Source organism: Melanotaenia boesemani, chromosome 20 (genome assembly GCF_017639745.1).
Source record: "Melanotaenia boesemani isolate fMelBoe1 chromosome 20, fMelBoe1.pri, whole genome shotgun sequence".
In the NCBI taxonomy this organism is placed as follows: domain Eukaryota; kingdom Metazoa; phylum Chordata; class Actinopteri; order Atheriniformes; family Melanotaeniidae; genus Melanotaenia; species Melanotaenia boesemani.
In genome coordinates, this window is record NC_055701.1 from 24,753,190 (window position 1) to 24,775,073 (window position 21,884).

Genomic DNA, 21,884 nt, shown 5'->3' on the forward strand with positions numbered 1-21,884 from the left:
TGTCAAATTTAACTTTAATTTTGGTTTTATTTTCTTATTCAGATTACACCTTTTTTTAGAGTGTCTCATAGATGTGTTCAATCTAAAAGACTTTAATATTTGTTAAGGATTTTACAACTATATATAATAATCACATTCAACCAGATAAAATGAGAAGTGTCGGTGCACGGCCATGTCAGGTCTCTCTAGATATCCTTTACCGTTTTGTTTTGTTTGTTTGTTTGTTTTCTTCAGATTCTGGCTCAGTCCCTCGAAGACGTTCAGAGTTTTCTTGCGATATGGTCAGAGTGGTGTCTTGTTGACATTTAAAATGGAAAATGAAATAAAAAAAATTGTTTATTAATTCCCAGGAAAGTGCAGCGTTTTAGTTTTTGTGTGTGTGCGCGTCGTAGTATAAGATCTTGAGTAATATGAAAAAGATTTTCTTAGTTCTCTGGTTTCTGCATCCATCATTCCCCCTTTCTTAAAAAGCATCCCAGTCTCGGTGACAGGAAGTCAGATCAGAGGGTTGTCATCAAGGTACTTTTTTTTTTTGCCAAATTCTCTGCAGACTGTCATCTACGTTTTAGTGAGGAATAGCTTCTGTCTGGCCTCTCTGCTACAAAGGTCTGGATGTAGGAGTACTTTTATTATGGTTTCCTTTTCCAATGTTTCCTTAAAAAGGTTGTCACCTTTTCAGTGATACGGACTAACATTTATGAAACCAACACAACACAAGAGTGTGCATCGTTTAAATAGGTCCAGTAACTTCCACTTGATTTCAGCCAAGTCGATGCACCAGATCTTGGCCGTCACAACAGAAGCTCAAAATACTTGTTAAATTTTTTAAAAGATTAACAGAACAATTGTAAAATCTTTGTTGTGGGTGTGAGAGCTGTTTGCAGGCTGAATCAACTGAATCCATTGTGAGTCTTTCAGTTTTGTATGATTCTGCTCTGCAAATGCCACTTGGACACAGATACATTTAACAAGAGAAATATTGCAGAAACATGAAGTGAAAAAGGCAAGAATGCAGCCTATTTTAATCATCTCTGGAGTAATTTAAACTCTATTTGAAAATATGAATTTAAATAACCCGTGTTGGTCTGCTGGAACCCCAGCGTATCTGCCTGCGGGTCTGATTCTAGTTGTGTCTAATGCGACGATTATAAATGGTTGTGGACATGCACACAGATAACTGTGGCCCCCTACGAATCCTGACTTGTTTCCATTACCATGTCAGCATGGAGTTGAGTGTTGACGGAGATCAGCGTGAACAGACAGAGGCATGTGACTCGTGCAAATAATTAAGTCATTTTGGTTTAGAGGGCACACCCTCTGTTATACCACTGTTATAACTCGGATGTTTAAAGGTCATTGCACAAATATATAGATGATAAAAACAAAGGTGTTAATCATTTTTAATAGATAAAATCGCTTTTTGTTTTTTGTTTTTTTTTTTTCCTTACGATTCATCCTCTTCTCACTGATGTTTTAGGTCAAATACAGTACACACACACACTCACACACACGTGTACCTTATTCTTTATATAGATTTTATCTTTAATTTGATTTAGTTTGATTGTCACTTCTGTGATGTGTTTTTTAGGTCGACAGAGGAGGTCATCGCCCTGTTCATATCCATTGCATTTGTGGTTGATGCTGTGAAAGGCACAGTCAAAAGTAAGTTCTAGACACAAATGATGGATGTGTCTTTTCTTTGTTCCTGCAGTTTTGCCTGGCTTGAAAGCACCGCTCAGCTACTGCTGCTTCTCGCTGCCATTTTCTGGCTATTAAAATCAAAGGGTCATACCCAACTCTGACTAATCAAAACCAGTACACACACACACACATACAAACATACAACACGCTTGCTGTCTCATCCATCACAAGCAGAGGTCTGAGTTCAATTAAAATATCACTTTTTAAACGCCTGAAATATTAAGATAAATACATTACTAGATGCACTAAACTATATTATTAGTGATTTTCTAATGTTATTATTGAAGTGAGCTTCCTGCTAATTTCAGCTGGCATGACCTGATTTTTTTTTTTTTTTTTTTTTTTACAAAGAGTCATAAGATCTATACAACTAATCATTTAGTCATTTTAATTAAAATCTGTCAAATAGTTTCCCCACTGACATTGTTCTTCTTTTGCAGTCATCTACAGAGGCATCTCTGAAAATCTAGTCCTTATTAATTAGCAGACATTTTAATATTAAATATTATTATGCTCCATATAATTTATAAGTATCCAAGACTAATGAGTTATTGTTAATTCGCTGACAAAAAATATACCCAACAATCAGAACCCAGATGACAGATTAGTTAACTAATTTAGTGTGAGCAGTCCTTGTTCTGGGTTTGTCGAGCATTGGATTTGAATAAATGAGCATTTTCTGGACAAAGAGTGAGAAAAGTTTTGGGGAGACATAAATAATGTCTTTTGTTAGTGTGGCTTCTCTTCCTTGAATCAGAAGTCTGTGAGAGAAACTATATTCAAACTTTCTCCACCAGACAGCAGCCGTATCGTAACCACCCCAGCGTTTCTCTCCACCTCATCCAAGTTTGCCGTAAATACTTTACACAATTTAATTTCACGAAAATGGGTTGATGATAGCAGAATGCAATTTATTTAAAATGTGATTTAGTCCTGTTTTGGAGATTGCCAGTGCAGGAGTTCAATTTTCAGAGGCCATTTGTAAAATACGCTCTGAGCTTATGTGCCATTACCATAACATTAACCTATGCCATTTTGTTGACGCTTTTCATCCAAAAAATTTTCCAGTAACACTAACGAATACATTTTGTGTGTGTATCCCGTCTCCGGTGCTACTTTGCCTGCTCTTTAACTTTCTCCATGTAGAGGAGGGTGTATGAGGCAGTTGTCGGCAGGTTATGTCACAAGGTCTCAATCAAAAGGGATGACATGAGTTATTTCTACTTTTATGAGACAGAATGATGACCTTCTTCTTTTTGAAGTAGTAGTCAAAGCAGTGTTTGCACAGAGATTTCAACTTAAGCCCTTAGACTTTCTATTTACCTCTAATTTATCTAACAGTTGCACTTCAAGATGGCAGCAGCAACAAGAGCTCAGCCATCTCAGCAAAATGTTATTTACATGATTTTACTCAGCTTTGCAGTGGACACAGTTTAAGCACTTGCTCTAATGTTACACTGCAGCTGTGCATGTGTGTGTGTACCCCTTTACACTCACATTACGTGAGCCATTGTACATATTTTTCATGCAGTAAATGTTTTACTGACCTGACTCTGCACTCCTACTCTGCAAATGTACAATTCTGGTTTACACCTACATTATGTGCAGTGTTAGTGCCTGCACATCATACACACTTTATAGTCCAACATCCTTTTTTTCCAACACAATATTTGGCTGTTTTTAAATTATCATTATTTTTTCATGCACTTACTTACCTGATTGGATACGCCCTTCCTTGTTAGAGCTCCTTTATGTTTTAACGAAGCATGTAGAGAGACTTTTGGTATCGTTTTGTCTGATTTATTTTTATTTATTTAGGGGTATTTATTTATTTTGGTCATTTAAAATTTCCTTCAAAACAACCACAATAAAGGCCATATAAAAAAATATTATCAGTCAAGAATTTTATTTAATTTGAAGAAAAACATCGTTGACTAATAAAAGTGTAGGCTGAAGCCACAGCCTATTACACTCACACTCTTTTACATACAATAAAAGAAATGCAGTATAAGGAAGAACTCTTTATGGAGATTAAACTGTTTCGTACCTCACTTTTGTATTTGTTTACCACCAGTTTTTTTTTTATTATTCTCAGTTTAAATAATGATAAATCTAATCTTAATTCCTCATCACACTTAATCTACAAGTTTATCCCTCAAACAGATATACATCTATAATTTGGTTTACCCATGCACTTGCTGTCTTAAATAAGCCTTTTCTTCTGAGTTAATATTCCTTTTCTCTAAATTAAACAAACTCTGGATCAAACTTGGAAGAGATTTCTGTACTTTATACATTATCAATGCAGCACTAAGCTCAGCTGGATTATAAAATTTTCAGGATGGAGTTTGATTCTTATTCTCTTGGTTGGTTCATAACTGATCTGCAGATAATTCTTCTAGTTTTCCCTCTGCAGCATGCAAACTGGATTAAAATGTGTTTTATATGTGCTTCCCCAAATCTCCACACAGCAGGTCATTTATGGAACTATTAAGGAGCACTGGAGCTCGTATAATGATTTTTATTAAATATATCTTTAATTTTATGTCATTTGAAATGGTTTTAGGATATTTTTATCTTTTACATTGTTTACATGAGACTTCGGAGAGCATTTATAATCAGTTTTCACATTTATTTAGACTTTTTCAGAGCTATCTGTAAATAAAATCAATTGTTATATCTTAGACGCATTACATCAATAATTTATGTAAAAAATAAAAGGTTTAGGGCCCAGCACTGAACCTTGAGGCACTCCACAAGTAGCCTTCAAAAAATCTGTACCGTTTTTTTATTTAAACATGCTGATAAACCCGTGATCAAGATTATTTTTTATCCAGGAATGTGCTGTCCCTCTGATATGTCTCCAACTTTTCATCAGTGTTGATAACCCCCACGCGTGCTAACATGCATAGGACAATTAAACTTGACCCTAACAAGCCTAATTATTGTAAAGCTCATATGTAGGCAGCAGACAGAACAAAGTCACGTAAGGAAACAAAATTGTTCTCATTAACACACAACAAAACCACAGACTCTGCTGCTGCAGGGAATCTAAGAATAAAACATGAATCAAAACAGGCTGGTAACAAGACGGAAAAAAACTCAGAAAACTAAGATTTGACTGGATGGTGCATAGATAAAGGAACTAAGCAGTGGAAACCAAAGAGTGTAAACACTGAGCAAAGTGATGAAGAGAAATGGAAGCAGGTGGGCTAATTAGGGATGAGGAGCAAAGAGGAAGTCAACTGGGAAACTCTGGTGAGTGGGGAAGAAGAGATCAAAAGGAAGAGAGGAAGACCAAAACCTAAACCACTGACCATGCCAGTACAGTCAGCTGCAGTTTGACCGTCCAGACCACTGATCCACACCCAGCCGTCCTTCTGAGTGAGATTATTTAAAATTAACAGAATGCTTTGTAGAAAATAAGAGATGGATATAAGTTTTACATGGCAAATTGTCAGCCATAATGTTCCCCACCTTTTATTTGGAAAATGGGACTATAGAAGAAGATGACTTCAAATAAAGAAATGATACCATGAATTCATTTGGGAAATGTTTACAGATTACAAATACCGTAACAAAACAAGAGCTCTGATAGAGGGCTTTTTAAGGTAAAACACTAAACTCTCCTTCTGCTATGTAAACTTTTCCTACTCACCTATTAATTAATAGTCCACAGAACATTTATTGATCTCTAAGATGTAGAATAAGGAACCTCTTCCTTTGACCCAGTTACGGAAACATTCATAGTCAGTGTTACTCTGTGTTAGTGCCGCCATGGTTTTTTTATTGGATCTTATTAAGACCTAAAAAAAGTTCAGTGTCAGTGCGATTAATTATAAAATTTGGGTTTAATGTTTTAGCTGTCACATTTCAGTGAATTTGTAGTATTTTCTGTGTTTCAGCTTGTCATTTAATCCCACAAAAGCAGCAAAACTGATAGAAATTAGCTTCTGTTTTAAAGCTTTAAGTAGCATTCAACCTAGTCTTGATGTATAAACCTTCACCTACTGCAGACCTGACACAGAATTTGCTGAACAAACACCCCTCCTAACCAGGATCATTTCATTGTTAGATTGAAAAGTGTATTTATTTGTTGAATAACATAGATTTTCTTCAGAAAATTAAGGTTTATTCCAACTAAACACTGGATGGGATTTCAGTCTTTCACAGGTACTACCATTCACCAACGCTGGAAAACAGAAGCATAGAGAGCTTTCCTCAGGGTGGAGATCTGTTGGGAGGAAACAAGAGTGAGGTGGTGGCCAGTCTGGGGCTCAATGCCCTCCCTGAATCTTTTATCCAGTGCACTCGAGAAAGGCCCGTCCTCTGCCTCCTGCTCATGCTCGGGACGTTATGGATGGGCTATACTCTCTACCAATTCAAAAGGAGGTACGTGCAGTGCTGCAGCACTTGGAGGATAAATCACTGGAGACCTTTAAATCATGTTTAGATGGGAGCTCTGCCTGCTAGGATGAATACTGCTGAGTAGGGCCTTGAGTCTAAGGACTGTCAGGAGTGACATGGCTTACAGCAACTTTCCAGGCGGCTCTTAAAAAGCTCACTTTTCCTTCAAAGCTTCAGTTTCAGCCTGTGATTTAATAAGCATTACTATCCTACTTCTGATTGCCCTCAGTAATCAAATCAACCTCAAAGCTCCATTCGATTGTGTAAGCAAGAGGCGGAGTAAGGTACTTGAGCAGTGTCAGGATTGCAGCCATTGTCCTTGTCTTGTCCACGTTAATTGTATTCCTGTTATTTGTGTCTCCCTGCTCACTTCCTTCTCTTCTCTCCCTCTGTTTCTGTCTCTCAGTCCGTTCCTGCATGCCAAAGTGAGAGAGGTGCTGTCGGACTGCGCCCTGCCGATCTCAGTGCTCCTGTTCTCCTTCATCGGCTCCTACCTTTTCAGTGACATTGAACGTTAGTATCATTTGTTACTTCACTGGATATTTAACAGCAGAGGGGAAATAAGAGCTTCATGTAAAATAAAAGTATACAGTTCAACCAGTCTATGTCAACAACCCCTTAACCAAAAGGGTGGGGTAACATCTGCAGAGGATCTGATCTTTCTGGAGCAGAAACTTTCTTTTAAAGAATAATCTCATTCTGAATTGGATGCAGGTCACATTAAGAAAAACCAAACAAAAAGGTTTTTTTGGGGGAACATTTAGATCATTTTCATCCAGGATGTCAGACACTCTTTGTCTTGATGAAATTGCAGCATATGTTGCTCCATATCTGGTCTTTGTCATTGTTTCGGCGCCCTCACAGATGTGCAGGTGCACATTTTTTCAGCTCATTCCATCACAGATGCTGTTTTTGTTAAAACTGAGCTGTTAACTAGCCAGATGGTCATTCTCCCCCTTTATCCCAAAGGTCGCACCATCCACAATTTACACAGAAAAATCAGCTTTCCACTTTGCATCTGTCTTTTTTTGATTAGCTTGAGGAACTCAAGCTAATGTTCACATCATAGATAACCTTTTTGGAGACAGGCTTGTATTAACCTGTAACTACAGTTTTAGTAGATGTTATTACAACCGGAGAGCTTAGTTGTCTGAGATGAAGGGTGTCACAGTGGGACCTGGTTAGTGAACAATCCTGCATCTGAGTGTAATTCCAGCAAAGCTATTGGTTAACTTCTGTGAGGGCTGTGATGCCATTGATGTTTTACTGTTTTGTTGTAGATACTTTTTCAGGTCTACTTGAGTAAATGAATTAAAACTAAAATCAAATAAATGTCCATGAATAAATGTAATGCATAAATAAATATTACACTGACTTGGATTTGGTGCTACTCTTGTTCTGAAGCGTTTGATCAAAGACAAATAAAAACTGACTGAACAGCATTTATAGCTACTGATAATTATCTTTCCTGCTAAATAGAATTTAATCAGCTTAGTTTTTGAGGAACTGAAGCCCTTTATAACATTCAGCTATAGATTATAAACAATAGCTGACTTCAGGCTATGCATGATGTATTAAACAGAGGCCAAAATCAAAGCTGAAGCCGTTTCAGGAAGTTTTATTAATGAATGTTGGAGTTAAATGTGTTTTTTTTTTATCCATGCACACACATAAACATGCTAATGGAAGCAGGGATGTAATGCAAGGTTCTGGCCTCCATCAGAAGCAAATGGGGTTCATTTACTTGGTCAAGGATGGGGTGACAGGTGTAGACAGGGACCAAACCATCAACCCTCTGCCTTCCAGCCTCCCTGTGATTAATCTGTGAGCCACACTGAGTTACAAATTTATACCAAAGACACTCAAAAGGCATATGGATTATAGTTAATCTTTTTTAGTTTTTATTAACTCAGGTGTAAACCAAGTTCTGTTTCCACTTCATTCTATCACCATAAAGGACAAATTGATATCCCCAAACATGTTTATGGAGACAAAATAAGTTAAAAACCTAATCCGTAATGTTTCTTAAATGCTGGTTACTGCTTATACCTGCATGTCTTTTTGTGACAGTGCAGGACAGTTTAGACATGAACAACACTAACCTGTTTATTTCTATAACAGTGAGGTCTCACATATGTGGTGCCGTCATTGTCTTTTCATGTTCTTTAATCAAGGTACAGACCAAAACATGCTGAAGATTTTCTGCTATATTCTCGATGATGCAGCATCATTTTGAGTCTCCATTCATTGTTGCCAAGGCAGCAGCTGTTCTCCAGGGATGACACGGGGACGAGTGCCAAACCAAGTGAAGCTGAATTTAAGTGCCTGGCCAGTTTTTGGTTCCTTTGCCTCCAGGAACAATAAGTCTTAGGATAATAGATCCACTATTGTATTGTCATTTTCTAAAAATTAAACCACATTAAAAATAATACCATACTAAATTAGGTATGAAGCACTTGGGAAAGAACAAATAAAATAAAATCACTCTTAGAGAACATGTGATGTGTGTATAGTGATGAGAGACGGTCCGATATATGATGATAGAGTCTGATCAGAGAGAAAAACTTATTGCTAATAAAGTTTATGAAACCCAAAAGAGAAACGTTCAAATTTAGATAAAAAGAAAAGAAAATGATCTAATTGTGTTTGTGTTCTTCCTTTGGAGCAGTTCCAGTGTTTAAGGTTCATGACCGGCCCATCTTCAACGTGGCTCCATTTGAGCGGCTGTCAGCCATGAACATCGTCAGCGCCATGGGGCTGGGCTTCCTCCTGGCTCTCCTCATCTTCATCGACCAGAATATTGTCGTCTCACTGACCAACGCTCCAGAGAACAGGTAGAGGATCATGTGTATATTATAATTCATACACACATACACAAAACCAACTATAAAGAAAATTACTTTTTTTTATTGCAAAATGGGACTAAATTTACAGTGCAATTGTGTAGAAGACAAAGGGGGAAAAGAAGAAACAATACATTAAAATAAAAAAATGATAGAAGAGAAATAAAAAGAAAAGATGTAGAAAACAGACTCTGGCAAGCAGGGACGGACTGTCCACCAGGCATGCCGGGCATTTTCCCGATGGGCCAATACATATTATATTTATTGGTCTGACTGGTCCATAAAACTCCCAACGAACACTGGGCTGACCCGCTCAAATTTTTAAACACCGCCTACCTTCACTGTGGTTCCTGTGCCTGAGTGATTATTTGGTTCAGTCAGCAGTTCTAGCTGTTTACAAAGTTATGATGAAGTGATGAATACACGTCAATAAAACTGCGGTTTTATCACCACTTAGTTTGTCCTGTTAATAACATCGCAGTTTCCAGCAGGAGAACAGCTGGTTTACTGGTTGTTGACTGGTCACTGGTTAAATTTAGTTTTTATTAACTAAATTATCTGATTGAACATAAAAACATGACTTTTAACTATCATTCATCAACATTAACAGTGAGTCAGCAGCTTTTTTATTTCCTTGTTATTGGTTTTGGGCTGACAGTCGGATATCTTTGGCTCAAAGTGTGTTAGAGGCAGCTTTGTTGAAGGACAATATACAGAAATAAAACACTTTTCAAGATCATTTATTTACACTTTTGTCCATATGTTAATACTGATGCAGCTGTTTGTCTCTTTAACACTTATTAGTCAAAACTCCTTTTGGGTTGTCCTCTGCACAACACATGTGTTTTGACAGCCAGGCAAACTTATGAATTTATATTTATAGAAAGCCATTAGGGTCAATGCACAGGCAAGGTCGGATTTCCACTTATTATGTTGCAACTAAAATAATTTTCTAAACTAAATATATAAGATTAAAATAATACTTTGAGATAATGCCACCAAAGGATGTAGAAAAACCACTGAAACAGGTTGGCAGAAATGTCTGTGTCGTTTAAAGGGGGTGTGCGCTCAAAAATGTCTTTTTTGAGCTGTAAACAACCCAGTATTGTTTAATTGTGAAGAAAATTAAATACTGTTGATTAAATTTGTATTATTTTAATTTATTTTAAAAATGGGACTTTGTGTGTAAAAAATGGCTTATAACGCCCTCTGCAGGGTAAAACCAGGATATGTATTTCATTACATAGAGAAGTTATCTACGTCATGGGAAAATTGTAAAAACCTCGCAGCCCCTCCCTCCAGATGCAGGTGGGCGGGTCCTCACCTTGCAGGCATAGAAAACCACGCCCACCAACACATATGAAGGGATGTGAACTTATCTGGTGTAGATTTGCTAGTTTCAGACTTCTCTTCTTTCACAGAGTTTCTGATGAAATGTTCCTGCAATGGGACGGCTTTGTGCTTTTGAGGGGTGTAAAAGTAACACCGGACTTTATTCTTTACCTGCTGATCCTCATCTGGCGACAGACAGCAGCTCAAATCGTAGCAGCAGCAACTTCCTGCAGCTGCCACAAACTGCCGCGAGTCTCCACAGCTTTCCAGAGCTGCTGGAGCTGCTGACAGGCAGCTAACAGCGCTAACGGCTCAGTCTGATACGTTCAGGACCACCTGGTTCACGTGTAGCTAAGGAGATTCAGGAGGGGAAAGTCTTCCACCTCAAAGACACTTTGTGGCGTAGCTGCTTTGTGAATCTCGCTTTGCATGTTGCCAGTGAGCTGAGCTGCTGTCTGTCAATCATTTCTGCCTGTGTATCCTGACCCGCCCACTCTCCGCCCTCCCCAACCCTTGCAGGCATTTTTCTAATTCAGCAGTGGGGGTGTAGTTACACTTTAAATTTCATTTCTCTATAATCACATGACCATAACGAAACTAAATACACAAAATATCACTCCTGACCAGGAGGAGGCGCTAGAAACTGGTTAAATTTGGGTAATAAAAAAGAAGATAGAAGTGTGGCCTCCTTTTTTTAAGCCAGGGATCTCAAACTTTGGTTCTCAACGAACGTTGTCCTGAAGGTGTTAGATGTTTCCCTGCTCCAACACACCTGATACAAATCAAATTAATCCAACAGCTTGTTGTCAAGTTCAGCACGACTCATTAATTAGGCATAACAGCAAACCATCATGGACCTTTTGAAATGCAAGATGAAGAGGCCAGAAACATCTGGATGTTTGAGTCAAATTGTCCCAGTCAGGAAGCAGAAGAATCCTCAGTCCAGAGCTTCAACCTAATGTCCACTGACAGGTTGTAAATGATGGGCCGGTTCAGTGCATCAGCCATCCAAAAGCCCCGCTTCTGTTCTAGATAAGCTGAACGTGAATCAAACAGATCCAAAATATTCTTTGCAAACCAAGCAGAATTCACTTGAGTGCAAATAGATGTGATTAAAAAGTTTAAAACAAACAAAAATATTTTTTTCTGTGAATTATTTGGACTTACTGTAGAAAATTATAGGGAAACAAATATGAAGGATCATTTTACTCACTGCTCTACATGCTTTTTTGTTTTTTCTCTTAAGTTAAGATGTTTTGTTCCACTTGCTCCGGATTTCTGTTTAATTACATATTTAAATAATTATGATTACAAAAATGAATATTAACTGAAATTAATGAAGCCAAATGAGGTTCACTCTGGCTGTAGGGAAACAGATGAAAATAGAATAAAGGCGTCTTTTTCCATTGAACTGTCTTTCACTCAGTGAGACTTATTACTCGTCCCCTGAAGCTCCCAACCAGTGTGATTTACAGTATCCAGTTGTGCCAATGTTACATTCAAGGGCATGTCAGCAGGATGCATGGCTGGTGATCCAGTATGTTCATATTTCTTAACAGAATGTCGTCCATAGACACAAGTCCTCGTACAGAACAGCACATTTGCAGTTGTGGGTTGAGTCTCCTCCAAAAGACACACTTATTTCCACATGCTCACGCTGCCCTTTTGTCTCTGAAAAGCAGTGCAGATGTGCAGCAGTGATCTTTCACTAACATGAAGAGAAAAAATAAATAAATGTAGGACTTGTGGAAGGTCACAGTAAATTTTGATGCCAGTGTTTGCAAGTATTCCTAAACATGAGTGTGTGTCAGTGATCACAGGTACAAGTATTACTTATTTATATGTAGATGTTTGTTTTCTCCGTGTGCTTCCAGGTGAGTTGTTTCATCCTGTCGTGCTCCCTGATGCCGTTGACTCTACCACTATATGTAACAGCTGCATTGCTCCTCAGGTTGCTGAAGGGAACGGCGTATCACTGGGACCTGATGCTCTCTGGGCTCATTAACATACTGATGTCGGTGCTGGGGTTGCCCTGGATGCACGCCGCCTTCCCTCACTCCACCCTCCATGTGCGCCAGCTGGCTTTTGTGGAGCAGCGCGTGGAGGGGGGGCACCTCTACGAAACGTGAGTTACCCAGCCTCTCAGCACCACGGCTAATCAGATGCTCAGTTAAAGGTCGTCTTCACCGCATGCCGACTCTAATTTCATGGTGCAGGCTACCTTATCCTGCTCCGTCTTGATTGCATGATCACTGTGTCGCTAACTAACCACTTCGTCTGAGGATAGAAGAAGTGAGGGAGTTTCTGCTTCGTTTTAGCCCCAAGCATTAAAAAATATAGTTTACATGTCAGGATTGCTGAAGTAGTTAAGTGTGTTAGTGGATGGAGAAGTTTTATGTCCTTAATAGTAAATGTATATTTGTGTGTGGAAATTAATATTTTAGTTTTTCCCCTCCTACATTTGTCAACACAATCATTTTAAAGATCTGCTTAAAATATTTTAAATCTCTTCCAACTTGGAAACAATTTAAACTGCATTATAAAAAATAAAATATAAAGATTTGAATCAAAAACATAAAATAAAAACTAAAGAGTAAGAACAAAATTAAAATAAATAAAAATGGCACCACCAGCTCAGCTGTGGACACTGAAGTCATTTTATAACCCTGCACACTTAAAAATAAGTAAATGAAAAAATACATGTCTGAAACAATAAAGTTTATTAAAGTCAAATATGAACAAAGCAACACATCCAGTTTAGCATCATGGCTCCTAACTAACAGCCAACATTGCCCGCATCTTTAGGAAAGGGATTATCTTTTTCTTTTATTTAAAGTTCTTTGATACAAAACTGACTGATTTATTCATGTTGGGACAGACCATTAAAAAAACTTAAGATTAATTTACTCTTTTATATTAAAATAAATTGTAGATGAAGACAATTTCATCCATAATTACAGATCACTCCATTTACTTGGTGCTGTATCAGTTTTAAACAGTTCAGACGTCATTTTAATTCAACATTTCTGAAATAAGCTGGGAAATACGCTTTGTTCTGGAAAGCAGAAACACACCTTTGTTTTTTGTTTTTGTCCCTTTAAACAGGAGTCATGGTCTGTTCATGATATGTCTCAACTTTTTCAAAGAAAAGTATATAAAATGCTCCTTTTGCTCCTCTTCTCCTTTAAATTCAGGGAATTGGGTGAAAAATTTTGAATATTTCTAATGGGAAATGTGCAACAATGCTGATAAGAAAACCCCAGAAAATATGTTGTTTGTTGCTTTGTAGGAAACAATTGTGGGATTGGCAGCATCTATTCATTCTGCATGTGTTATTGTTTGTGTTTGCATGCGGTGCGTTCCTCCTCAGTATTGTCCAGGTAAAGGAGACACGTCTGACATCTCTGGCTGCCAACATCTTCATTGGCGTTTCTCTTCTGCTGCTGCCCGTCCCCCTGCAATGGATCCCCAAACCCGTCCTGTACGGCCTCTTCCTCTACATCGCCCTCACCTCCATCGACGGAAACCAGATGTGTGACCGCATGGCTCTCCTCTTGAAGGAGCAGGTGAGGAAGTGTTTAGTGTAAGAAGGTGAGTTCATGCAGATATTTAGTCCTACATTAAATGTAGCAGATCTCTCAGTCCGCTGGGCGCTCGCTACAGGAGAATCACATGAGTTATGTAACATATGCAAATTTGCTTTTGTTTCAATCTCTTTGCAAAACCTTCAGGTTGGTTCAGAAAATCCAGACAGAAAAAGATCTTTCTGGTGTCAGATATAAGCCACATACAGCAAGAGTCCAGAAAGAATTAAACCCAAACCTTTTAACACCTTCCGTCAGATTAAAATGTAAAACACTGACTAAATATTTCCCCCTTAAAGAAAACCTTCCAGAAATCTCTTTTCTCCAGTCCCTTATCCCGAGTGTCCGATTTAACCTTCCCTCTGTCACAGTGAAGAGATAAAACAAGGCGTTCTGCTTCCCTCTGTATGTCAAACACTGGCGCCTCCAAATGGTAAAAAGAGGAAATGCTGCAAAACAGTTTAATCTGATGATGGAGGAAACCTTCAGTGAAGGAACAGCTGTACGCAGACGCTGTGGTTCAGGCCCAAATGATTAAAACCTCCTCACAATTCTCCTCCAAAACATGAGTACAAACGGATTCCCTCACCTTCAGGCCTTTAATGAGGTATTCAGGCTAAATGTAAGTAGGAATTTATTCTACGTAAGTCAGAATTATATTAGCGTTTATACAGCTGCTTTTCAACTTTAAGTGGAAACAGATGAAAGAGTTTAGTTACTCTTAAAAGTATAAATGCTGAAATTGAAGGACTCATGTCAGTTTCATTGTTATTTATCTGTTTCAGAGTTGGTTTGTTTCTCCTTTATTATGTTTGCTTCAGTGAAATCAGTTTTTCCAGGTTTTAAAATTTTATTTTTGTCATTATTATTATTATTTTACTTTTATTCTAATTCAGATTCAAAATTTTTCGATTGTCCATCTTTTTTTTTTGTTTGTTTGTTTGTTTTTTTAACGCTGGCTGTAATGTAACACCCAGAGTCCAGTTCTTAGAGTTGTGTGGGCCGTCTGCTTCCTAGAGTCACTTCTTTAAGACTGCAGGAGGCCTGAGGATGACGAGGAGGAAGAGCCAGGGGGGAGATTGTATTTTAATCTGTCCTGATCCTCTCACCTCCTGCAGACGTCTTACCCGCCCACCCACTACATCCGCAAAGTGCCCCAGAGGAAGATCCACTACTTCACCTTCCTGCAGATGATGCAGCTGCTGGTGCTGTGCACGTTTGGCATGTACCCAATACCGTACATGAAGATGATCTTCCCTCTGGTCATGATCCTCCTAATCCCAATCAGGTACCACAGTGTGTGTGTGTGGGTGTGGGGACAATGAATTTCTCAAGAGCTTCAAACCAGGTGACATTGATCAGCTAACAAATGCACATGTGTGTATTCAGACATTAACGTGATTTCCTGGATCAGATGAAAATGGGCGTTTCTGTTGTGTAAAACTACACAAACGACATTTTCCTGATGGATAAAGAAGACGAAGTTTATTCTAAAGGTTCTTGTGTTTGAGAAGGAAGCGTTTTGTCCTGGGCTGCAGATCATCTGTTCTGCCTCAGTAAACATGTTACCGTAGTATTAGCAGATAGTTTTGCTGTTCAAGAAAATTCATCACTTGTGTTTGTGAAAAAACTTATTTTAATTTTTCTACATGTCTCTGACACACGTGACCTTTTTTAGCCAAGAGGTTTTTTCTAGATTTGTTAAGTTAAGTTTGTGCAATACATGATCATTTCATTCAGTCACAGTACCGCAGGATGTACCCTGAAACATGCTCAGACCTGGTTTAGTTTAGTTTAGTTTAGTTTAGTTTAGTTTAGTTTAGTTTAGTTTAGTAATCAAATAAAAATGACCTTATCATCTTCAAAGGTAAATTATAAAGTTTTAGGGTTGTTTTCTTTTTAAGAAACCATTCATATTCATTAGTAGTCTGCTTTTATTTTAATAATAATTAAGAAGAAGAGTAAACATTCATTCATTAAATTGATTAGATCCTTTTATTGCTGCTGTTATTTCAGTAGCAGGAAAAGGTTTGTTCACAGTGTTGTAAATTAGTTGCATCATTTTAAGGAGGCTGTCTGTATCAACTTGCTGTTTGTTAGTCAAAACTGCATTTTGAGGGATGCTTTGGGCAGTTTAACCAGCTCTACACTGCCATGCTGAGCCGTCCTGTTCGTTGGTGCTGATAAATCTAAGCTGATTAAATCTGGCTGATGTTTATCTGATGTTTCTTACTGTTTTCTGGTATAACATGATTTATGTGTGTTCTGTGTTTAGGAACAACGTGCTTCCTCATATCATTGAGGCCAAATACTTGGACATAATGGATGCCCAACACATGTAGCTACAGAAGGACTCGAGCTCTGGATCCTAAAAAAGAGAGATGTCTGGAATTTAAAAAAAGAAAAAAAAAACATAGAAAAGGACAAACAAAAACATATTTTTCAATGCAAAACTATATGGAAGCAAAAAGGTGAAATATTGACTGTTTGATTTTTGTATCTGATAAGTACATTCTTACCGGTGAAGCACTGGAAACATGGGAAGGTGTGTGAGGAAGACAGATGAGAGTTGTGGTGAATATTCACCCAACGTGAACTGACAACGCTTCTCAGTGGGAAAGCTCTACAGGAAGAATAAAAAAGAAAAAAAAAAAAAACAGGACCGTCCAGAACTCCCTGTATCACCTCGTTTGACCCTGTCCGATTGTTCAGTGCTATATGCCTTCATGTTCCCCCATCACATTTATGGTGGCACTTTACAATATCCTTACTGCAGTGTGTACATGTGTGTTTTTACCTGTGAGTAAGTGCTTCAAGTACTCACAAAAGTAATAAAAATGCTGCCAGTGTTCATTGTGTTATACGAAAGGAAGGTGTAATGGCACAATGTAAGTATGAACATTACCATTTTATGAAGCTTTGCACTCATATTGTGTTTTTACATAGTTCTATGGGTAAGTTTGACATACTTACACTGTGTTTGAGTACTTAAAAAATCTGGAGTGGGTCAGTTAAGAGCACTGAATTTTGGCCACTGTAAAGTAAGCCTTCTACCGTTAGTACATCTATCACTGTGCAGTGTTACAACCTTTACATTCCTGCACCTTTTAGCTGTGGCTCCCACTTTTTGTGCACATGTATATTTAATTTGTAAGCCATTCCAACAAATGCCAGTATTCAACACACAGACGAAACGATGTGTGCGTGTTCGAGGGTGTGTCAAAGACACAGCGCTAATCAGTCCTTCATCTAGCTTTCCACCAGCTCTTTAGAAAGTTTATTTTTAGAGGTGGAATAAGTCTTTAGATGAATTAAAACGGAAAAAAAACACATTCCACGGGTATATCTTGTAATTATTTAGAGAGACAGCACAAACCAAAAACATATAGTAACGTCTTTATCTTATATGAATATGATAGAATTTATGATGGCAATATATAAAAAATATTATTGGTCAAATTAAAATAGAATATTTATTTATCATAATGACAGTTTTATTTTATAAATGTGTGTGTTTACCCTTAACTGCAGAGAAATGTGTATTTCTGTGTTTGCTCCTTTACATTCCACTCTCTTGTACTTCAGGTTGTTTGTTTTGCATATCGCTTTGCCTCAGTGTTTACATGATCAAAGTCCCGTCCAGCTCCACGTCGTAGTCCCACACAGTTCTGGTGCATTGCTGGGAAAGATACAAGTCCGGTTAAAGGTGAAGGAGACAAACAGAAACGGCCATTAAAGAGATTTGGATTCTACAAAATGCATCTTTTCTTTTTAAAAAACAGAAAACAGAAAAATCTGTTTGTGAACAAGTATTTGGAGATGAGCTTCAGAATAACTTGGTCTTGTTTTCTATTTAGATGTTATAATTAGATCAGTGCTTGCAAATGTTGTCATGTACTAATGCAGAAGTATGGAGAGATTTATCTTGTTATCTACAGTTCAAAAGAAAAAAAAAGCAATTCTAAGCACTGGTTTGCTTTAAAGCATGTCTCATCTGGGTTTTTGATACAATGTGATGCCAGTAGACATGTAACCTACACAAGAAAAAAAAAGTAGCAAGTCAAATAGTAACTTGTCATTAAAATGAATGCAAAGCTCAATATTCAGCAATACTGTGTACAAAGCAGAACTCCACTGGTGGGATTCGGGTTTCCCACTGAAGGTAGACCCATCACTGAAGCAATGACAGGTAAGCTGTATTTTTTCAGACAGCAACTTTATAGCCCATCTTCGTGGTACAGATACTGCTCTGCTGATTCAATTATTTCACACATCAAGAAGAAAAAAAGAAAGTTTGCCTGCAAAAGAGGCATTTTTATTACGCTTTCATTGCTTTCCTGGGATTCAAATGGCAGCTCCCTCATGCAGTTCTGTTCAACTTTGTCCTACAGATGTGAGAAAGATGTCCAATTTAAGCAGATGTCTCATGCTGAGATAGCGAGGCGTGAAAGGAAAGCTTGGAAGCATTTGCATAATCCTTGGACTGAGCCTTAAGACAGCTCTGGTGAAAGACGAGATAGTGAGGTATAAAGTCAAATGTACAGTTTGCAATGCAAAGTTTAATTTTTATCAAACATCTATTATAATCCATGGCAAGATAATAGTTTCTAACTTAGGACTGAGAGCAGATTTGATGATTTTTTCTTCTACTTACGTGACAGTACTGTTGTTGTTCCTCGATATCTTCACTGTACTGTTGATTTTTGGAATAGCAGCGAACTTCTCTCAGAGGATTTAGCTTCAAATACATACTACTATGTGGAAAAAAAAGAAACAAAACTCACACCCACTCCTTCCTCCTGATTGGATTTGTTTGAAATTACGTACCGTGGTGTTTTGTTTAGTTTGTTTCTTTTCCTAATTTCATATAACCTCCTTTTTCTAACCATGAATGTATGATGTGTGGATTTTTATATAGCATATTAATTTAGGTGTCAAACAGAATCTGTAATTTTGTCAAAAAGATCAGCTATATTTGTAAGCTGTAATATGTAAAAATGAGAAAATGGTTATCAAACCGAATGTGTTGGTTTACGATAGTATATATATAAATAAATATATATATACTGTACACTGAAAAAGAGAAACTATCTCAAGCTGTTTGCCAAATAAAAGTAGTAGTGATGTAAAGTTTGTCTGTCCTCATTGTCAGCAAGTTTTGATCCAGTGCACAATATCTGTGTTTTCTACCTCCTACCCATTTATCTTTTAACAGGTTTTATTCAGGAAAATATGATCACTGGCCACTTTATTAGGTACAGTTGCTCAGTTCCTTGTTAAAACAAATATAATTAGCCAATCACATGACAGCAACTCAAGACATCTAGTCATGTAGACATGGTGAAGATGACTTATTGAAGTTCAAACTGAGGATCAGGAAGAAATTTAGATTTAAGTGACTTTGAAGGTGGCATGGTTGTTGGTCTGAGTGTTTATTGAGATTTTCACACACAACCATCTCTAGAGTTTACAGAGAATGGTCTGAAGAAGAGAAAATATCCAGTGAGCAGCAGTTGTCTGGACCAGAATGTCTTGTTGATGTCAGAGGTCAGAGGAGAATGGGCAGACTGGTTGGAGATGATAGAAAGACAACAGGAAGTCCAATAAGCCCTGGTTCCAACCAAGGTCTGCAGAACATCATCTCTGAACACACAACACGTCCAACCTTGAAGCAGATGGGCTACAGCAGCAGAAAACACACCGGGTGTCTCCTGTCAGCTAAGAACAGGAAACAGGCTACAATTCACACACACTCACCAACACTGGACAATAGAAGATGGAAAACGTTGCTGGTCTGATGAGTCTCCATTTCAGCTCCACATTCAGAATTTGGTGGAAACAGCTTGAAAACTTGGATCCATCCTGCCTTGGATCAATGTTTAAGGCTGCTTGTGGTGTTACGGTTGGGGGGATATTTTCTTGGCCCACTTGGTTAAACCACGTCCCTTGCATGGTTTCACCACGACAGCCTACCTGAGTATTGTTGCTGACCATGTCCATCCCTTTATGACCACAGTGTACCATCTTCTGATGCTACTTCCAGCAGGATAATTCACCATGTCACAAAGCTCAGTTCATCTCCAACTGCTTTCTAGACCATGGACTCCAACGGCCTCCACAGTCACCAGATCTCAGTCCAGTACAGCAGCTTTGGGATGTGGTGGAACGGGAGATTCTCATCATGGATGCAGCCGACAAACCTGCAGCAACTGTGTGATGCTGTCATGTCAATATGGAGAAAACCTCATGTATGTTTCCATCAACTTGTTCAATCTATGACACCAAGAATTAAACCCTGTTCTGAAGGGGAAAGGGGTCCAACCTTGTACTAGCAAGTCCTACCTAATAAAGTGGCCGATGAATAAGCCTGAACTGGTCATACCTATCTGCACCTATCTGCACTGTGAAGCGCCATCCTTTGAGTTTTGTAGCATTTTACTGAATATGAGCAGAAAGTGGAGCTGTGCACGCTTCAGAATTCATCCTGCAGTTACATCAATAAATGAAACTGAGTAGCTCAAGTGGTGGAGTGGTCAGTATGAATGTGGGTTGTAATGTTCAGAACTCTGTTTAACCAGTAAAGTACCGTATAAATGCAGTCCATTTTCTTCCACTGGCTCAGAACTATCAACAGTAGTTCAAACTTCTGTTTGGATTCAGGTATTTCTGATATTTTTGCCTCAAGCAGAAGTTGTGAAGAGTATTTTCTTCATAAAGTGAATAATTCTGCAAACATCCACTTTAGTTGTCCCCCAAGATCTTTTCCAGGACTTATTGTTATTGCAGAGTTCTGCTGAAGAATCAAACAAATTATTGATGTATCTTCTGCTGACGTTTCAGCCCCATGACAAGCTCCTTCACCTGCATCTTTGTATCTTTAGTTTTCATTAACCCTTTAATATAAATTAACTACTGATAATAAACTCCCGGGCTTTTACCTCTTCAATCTTTAATCTAAAGGATTCAGGTCGTGTGCTGAGGAAATTTCCAAATTTGTGTGTCAGTCCAAATACTAATGGAGCCAGATGTTAGTCTGTCCCAGACTGACAACACCTACACCCTTATTTGTACTCACACAGAAACAAATCTAAATGGAAAGTTGGGATTTAATAAATCCTCCTGACATGGGAATTAATTCCCTTTGGAAGAATTTTGACAGCTTTTCTATTGGCCTGTTGGCCAAATGTCAACTCCACATTTCCACAAATGTCATAGTCAACACGCTCTTTCTGCCAGACGGACATTGAATCAACAGGCCATGGTGATGTGGTTTAACACACATTTTAGTGTGACATCCACACCTGGTTGAAGACAATTTGGCATGCTTATGAACAACAAAAACTCCCTAAAAAATATTACTAAAATATTTACTTAAAGCACATTTCTTTTCTTTGGCTTTAGCACAGCATGAGAGTTGATTTTATTGTCATTTTAATAATAATTTTGACTTTTAAAAAAAAATATATATATATATTTAGCTTGTTCTTATCATTTTAGTTTTGGTGTTATTTTCCATTTTTAATTTAGATCTTGAATTTATTTAGTGTCTTTTAAGTGTTTTGTGTGTTCTTACTGTTTAAAGTGCTTTATAAAAAAATGTATATAAAAATAGATTTTGCAGAACCAGTAAAACACAATGTCTTCTGTTAAATTTTGCCTTTGCTTAGTCATTTTTAACTTTAATTTTATTGTATCTATTTATTTATTTTATGTATTTAGTCTTGTATGCATTTGCATAAAGTCAACTAAGATTTAGGTAATACACTATCTGACTGTTTTGTTGTATATTGCCTTTTTCATTAAATTTGTTCAGTTTAAAAAGCAATGGTTTACAGTTTTATAAAGACTATGTAGCACTCAAAACAAAATTTTGTTTATTTTCTTCCACAAAACAATACCTACAGAGGTTATTTCATAGACTGTATTGGTTATTAACGGTGTAAGGGTTTATTCGCCCTTTGTCCACATGGTGTCGCTGCTGCATCGCGCCTGCGCACATGACGGCAGCTCCCTAACT

The 21,884-nt window shown here is 37.8% G+C and overlaps 1 protein-coding gene across 5 annotated transcripts in view; it reads left to right on the forward strand.

Moving 5' to 3' along the window:
* The window catches only part of slc4a11 (solute carrier family 4 member 11), a 135,798-nt gene extending 119,203 nt beyond the window's left edge, over positions 1–16,595 (forward strand). For all 5 annotated transcript variants that reach the window (XM_041972222.1, XM_041972224.1, XM_041972226.1 and 2 more), the window contains 8 exons: positions 1,589–1,662; positions 5,865–6,093; positions 6,515–6,621; positions 8,777–8,942; positions 12,235–12,408; positions 13,654–13,849; positions 14,986–15,155; positions 16,143–16,595. In XM_041972222.1, the coding sequence (XP_041828156.1) occupies positions 1,589–1,662; positions 5,865–6,093; positions 6,515–6,621; positions 8,777–8,942; positions 12,235–12,408; positions 13,654–13,849; positions 14,986–15,155; positions 16,143–16,209 (1,183 nt within the window). In that variant the 3' untranslated portion in view covers positions 16,210–16,595. The remainder of the gene's footprint in view (positions 1–1,588; positions 1,663–5,864; positions 6,094–6,514; positions 6,622–8,776; positions 8,943–12,234; positions 12,409–13,653; positions 13,850–14,985; positions 15,156–16,142) is intronic.
* Positions 16,596–21,884: the final 5,289 nt, after the last annotated feature.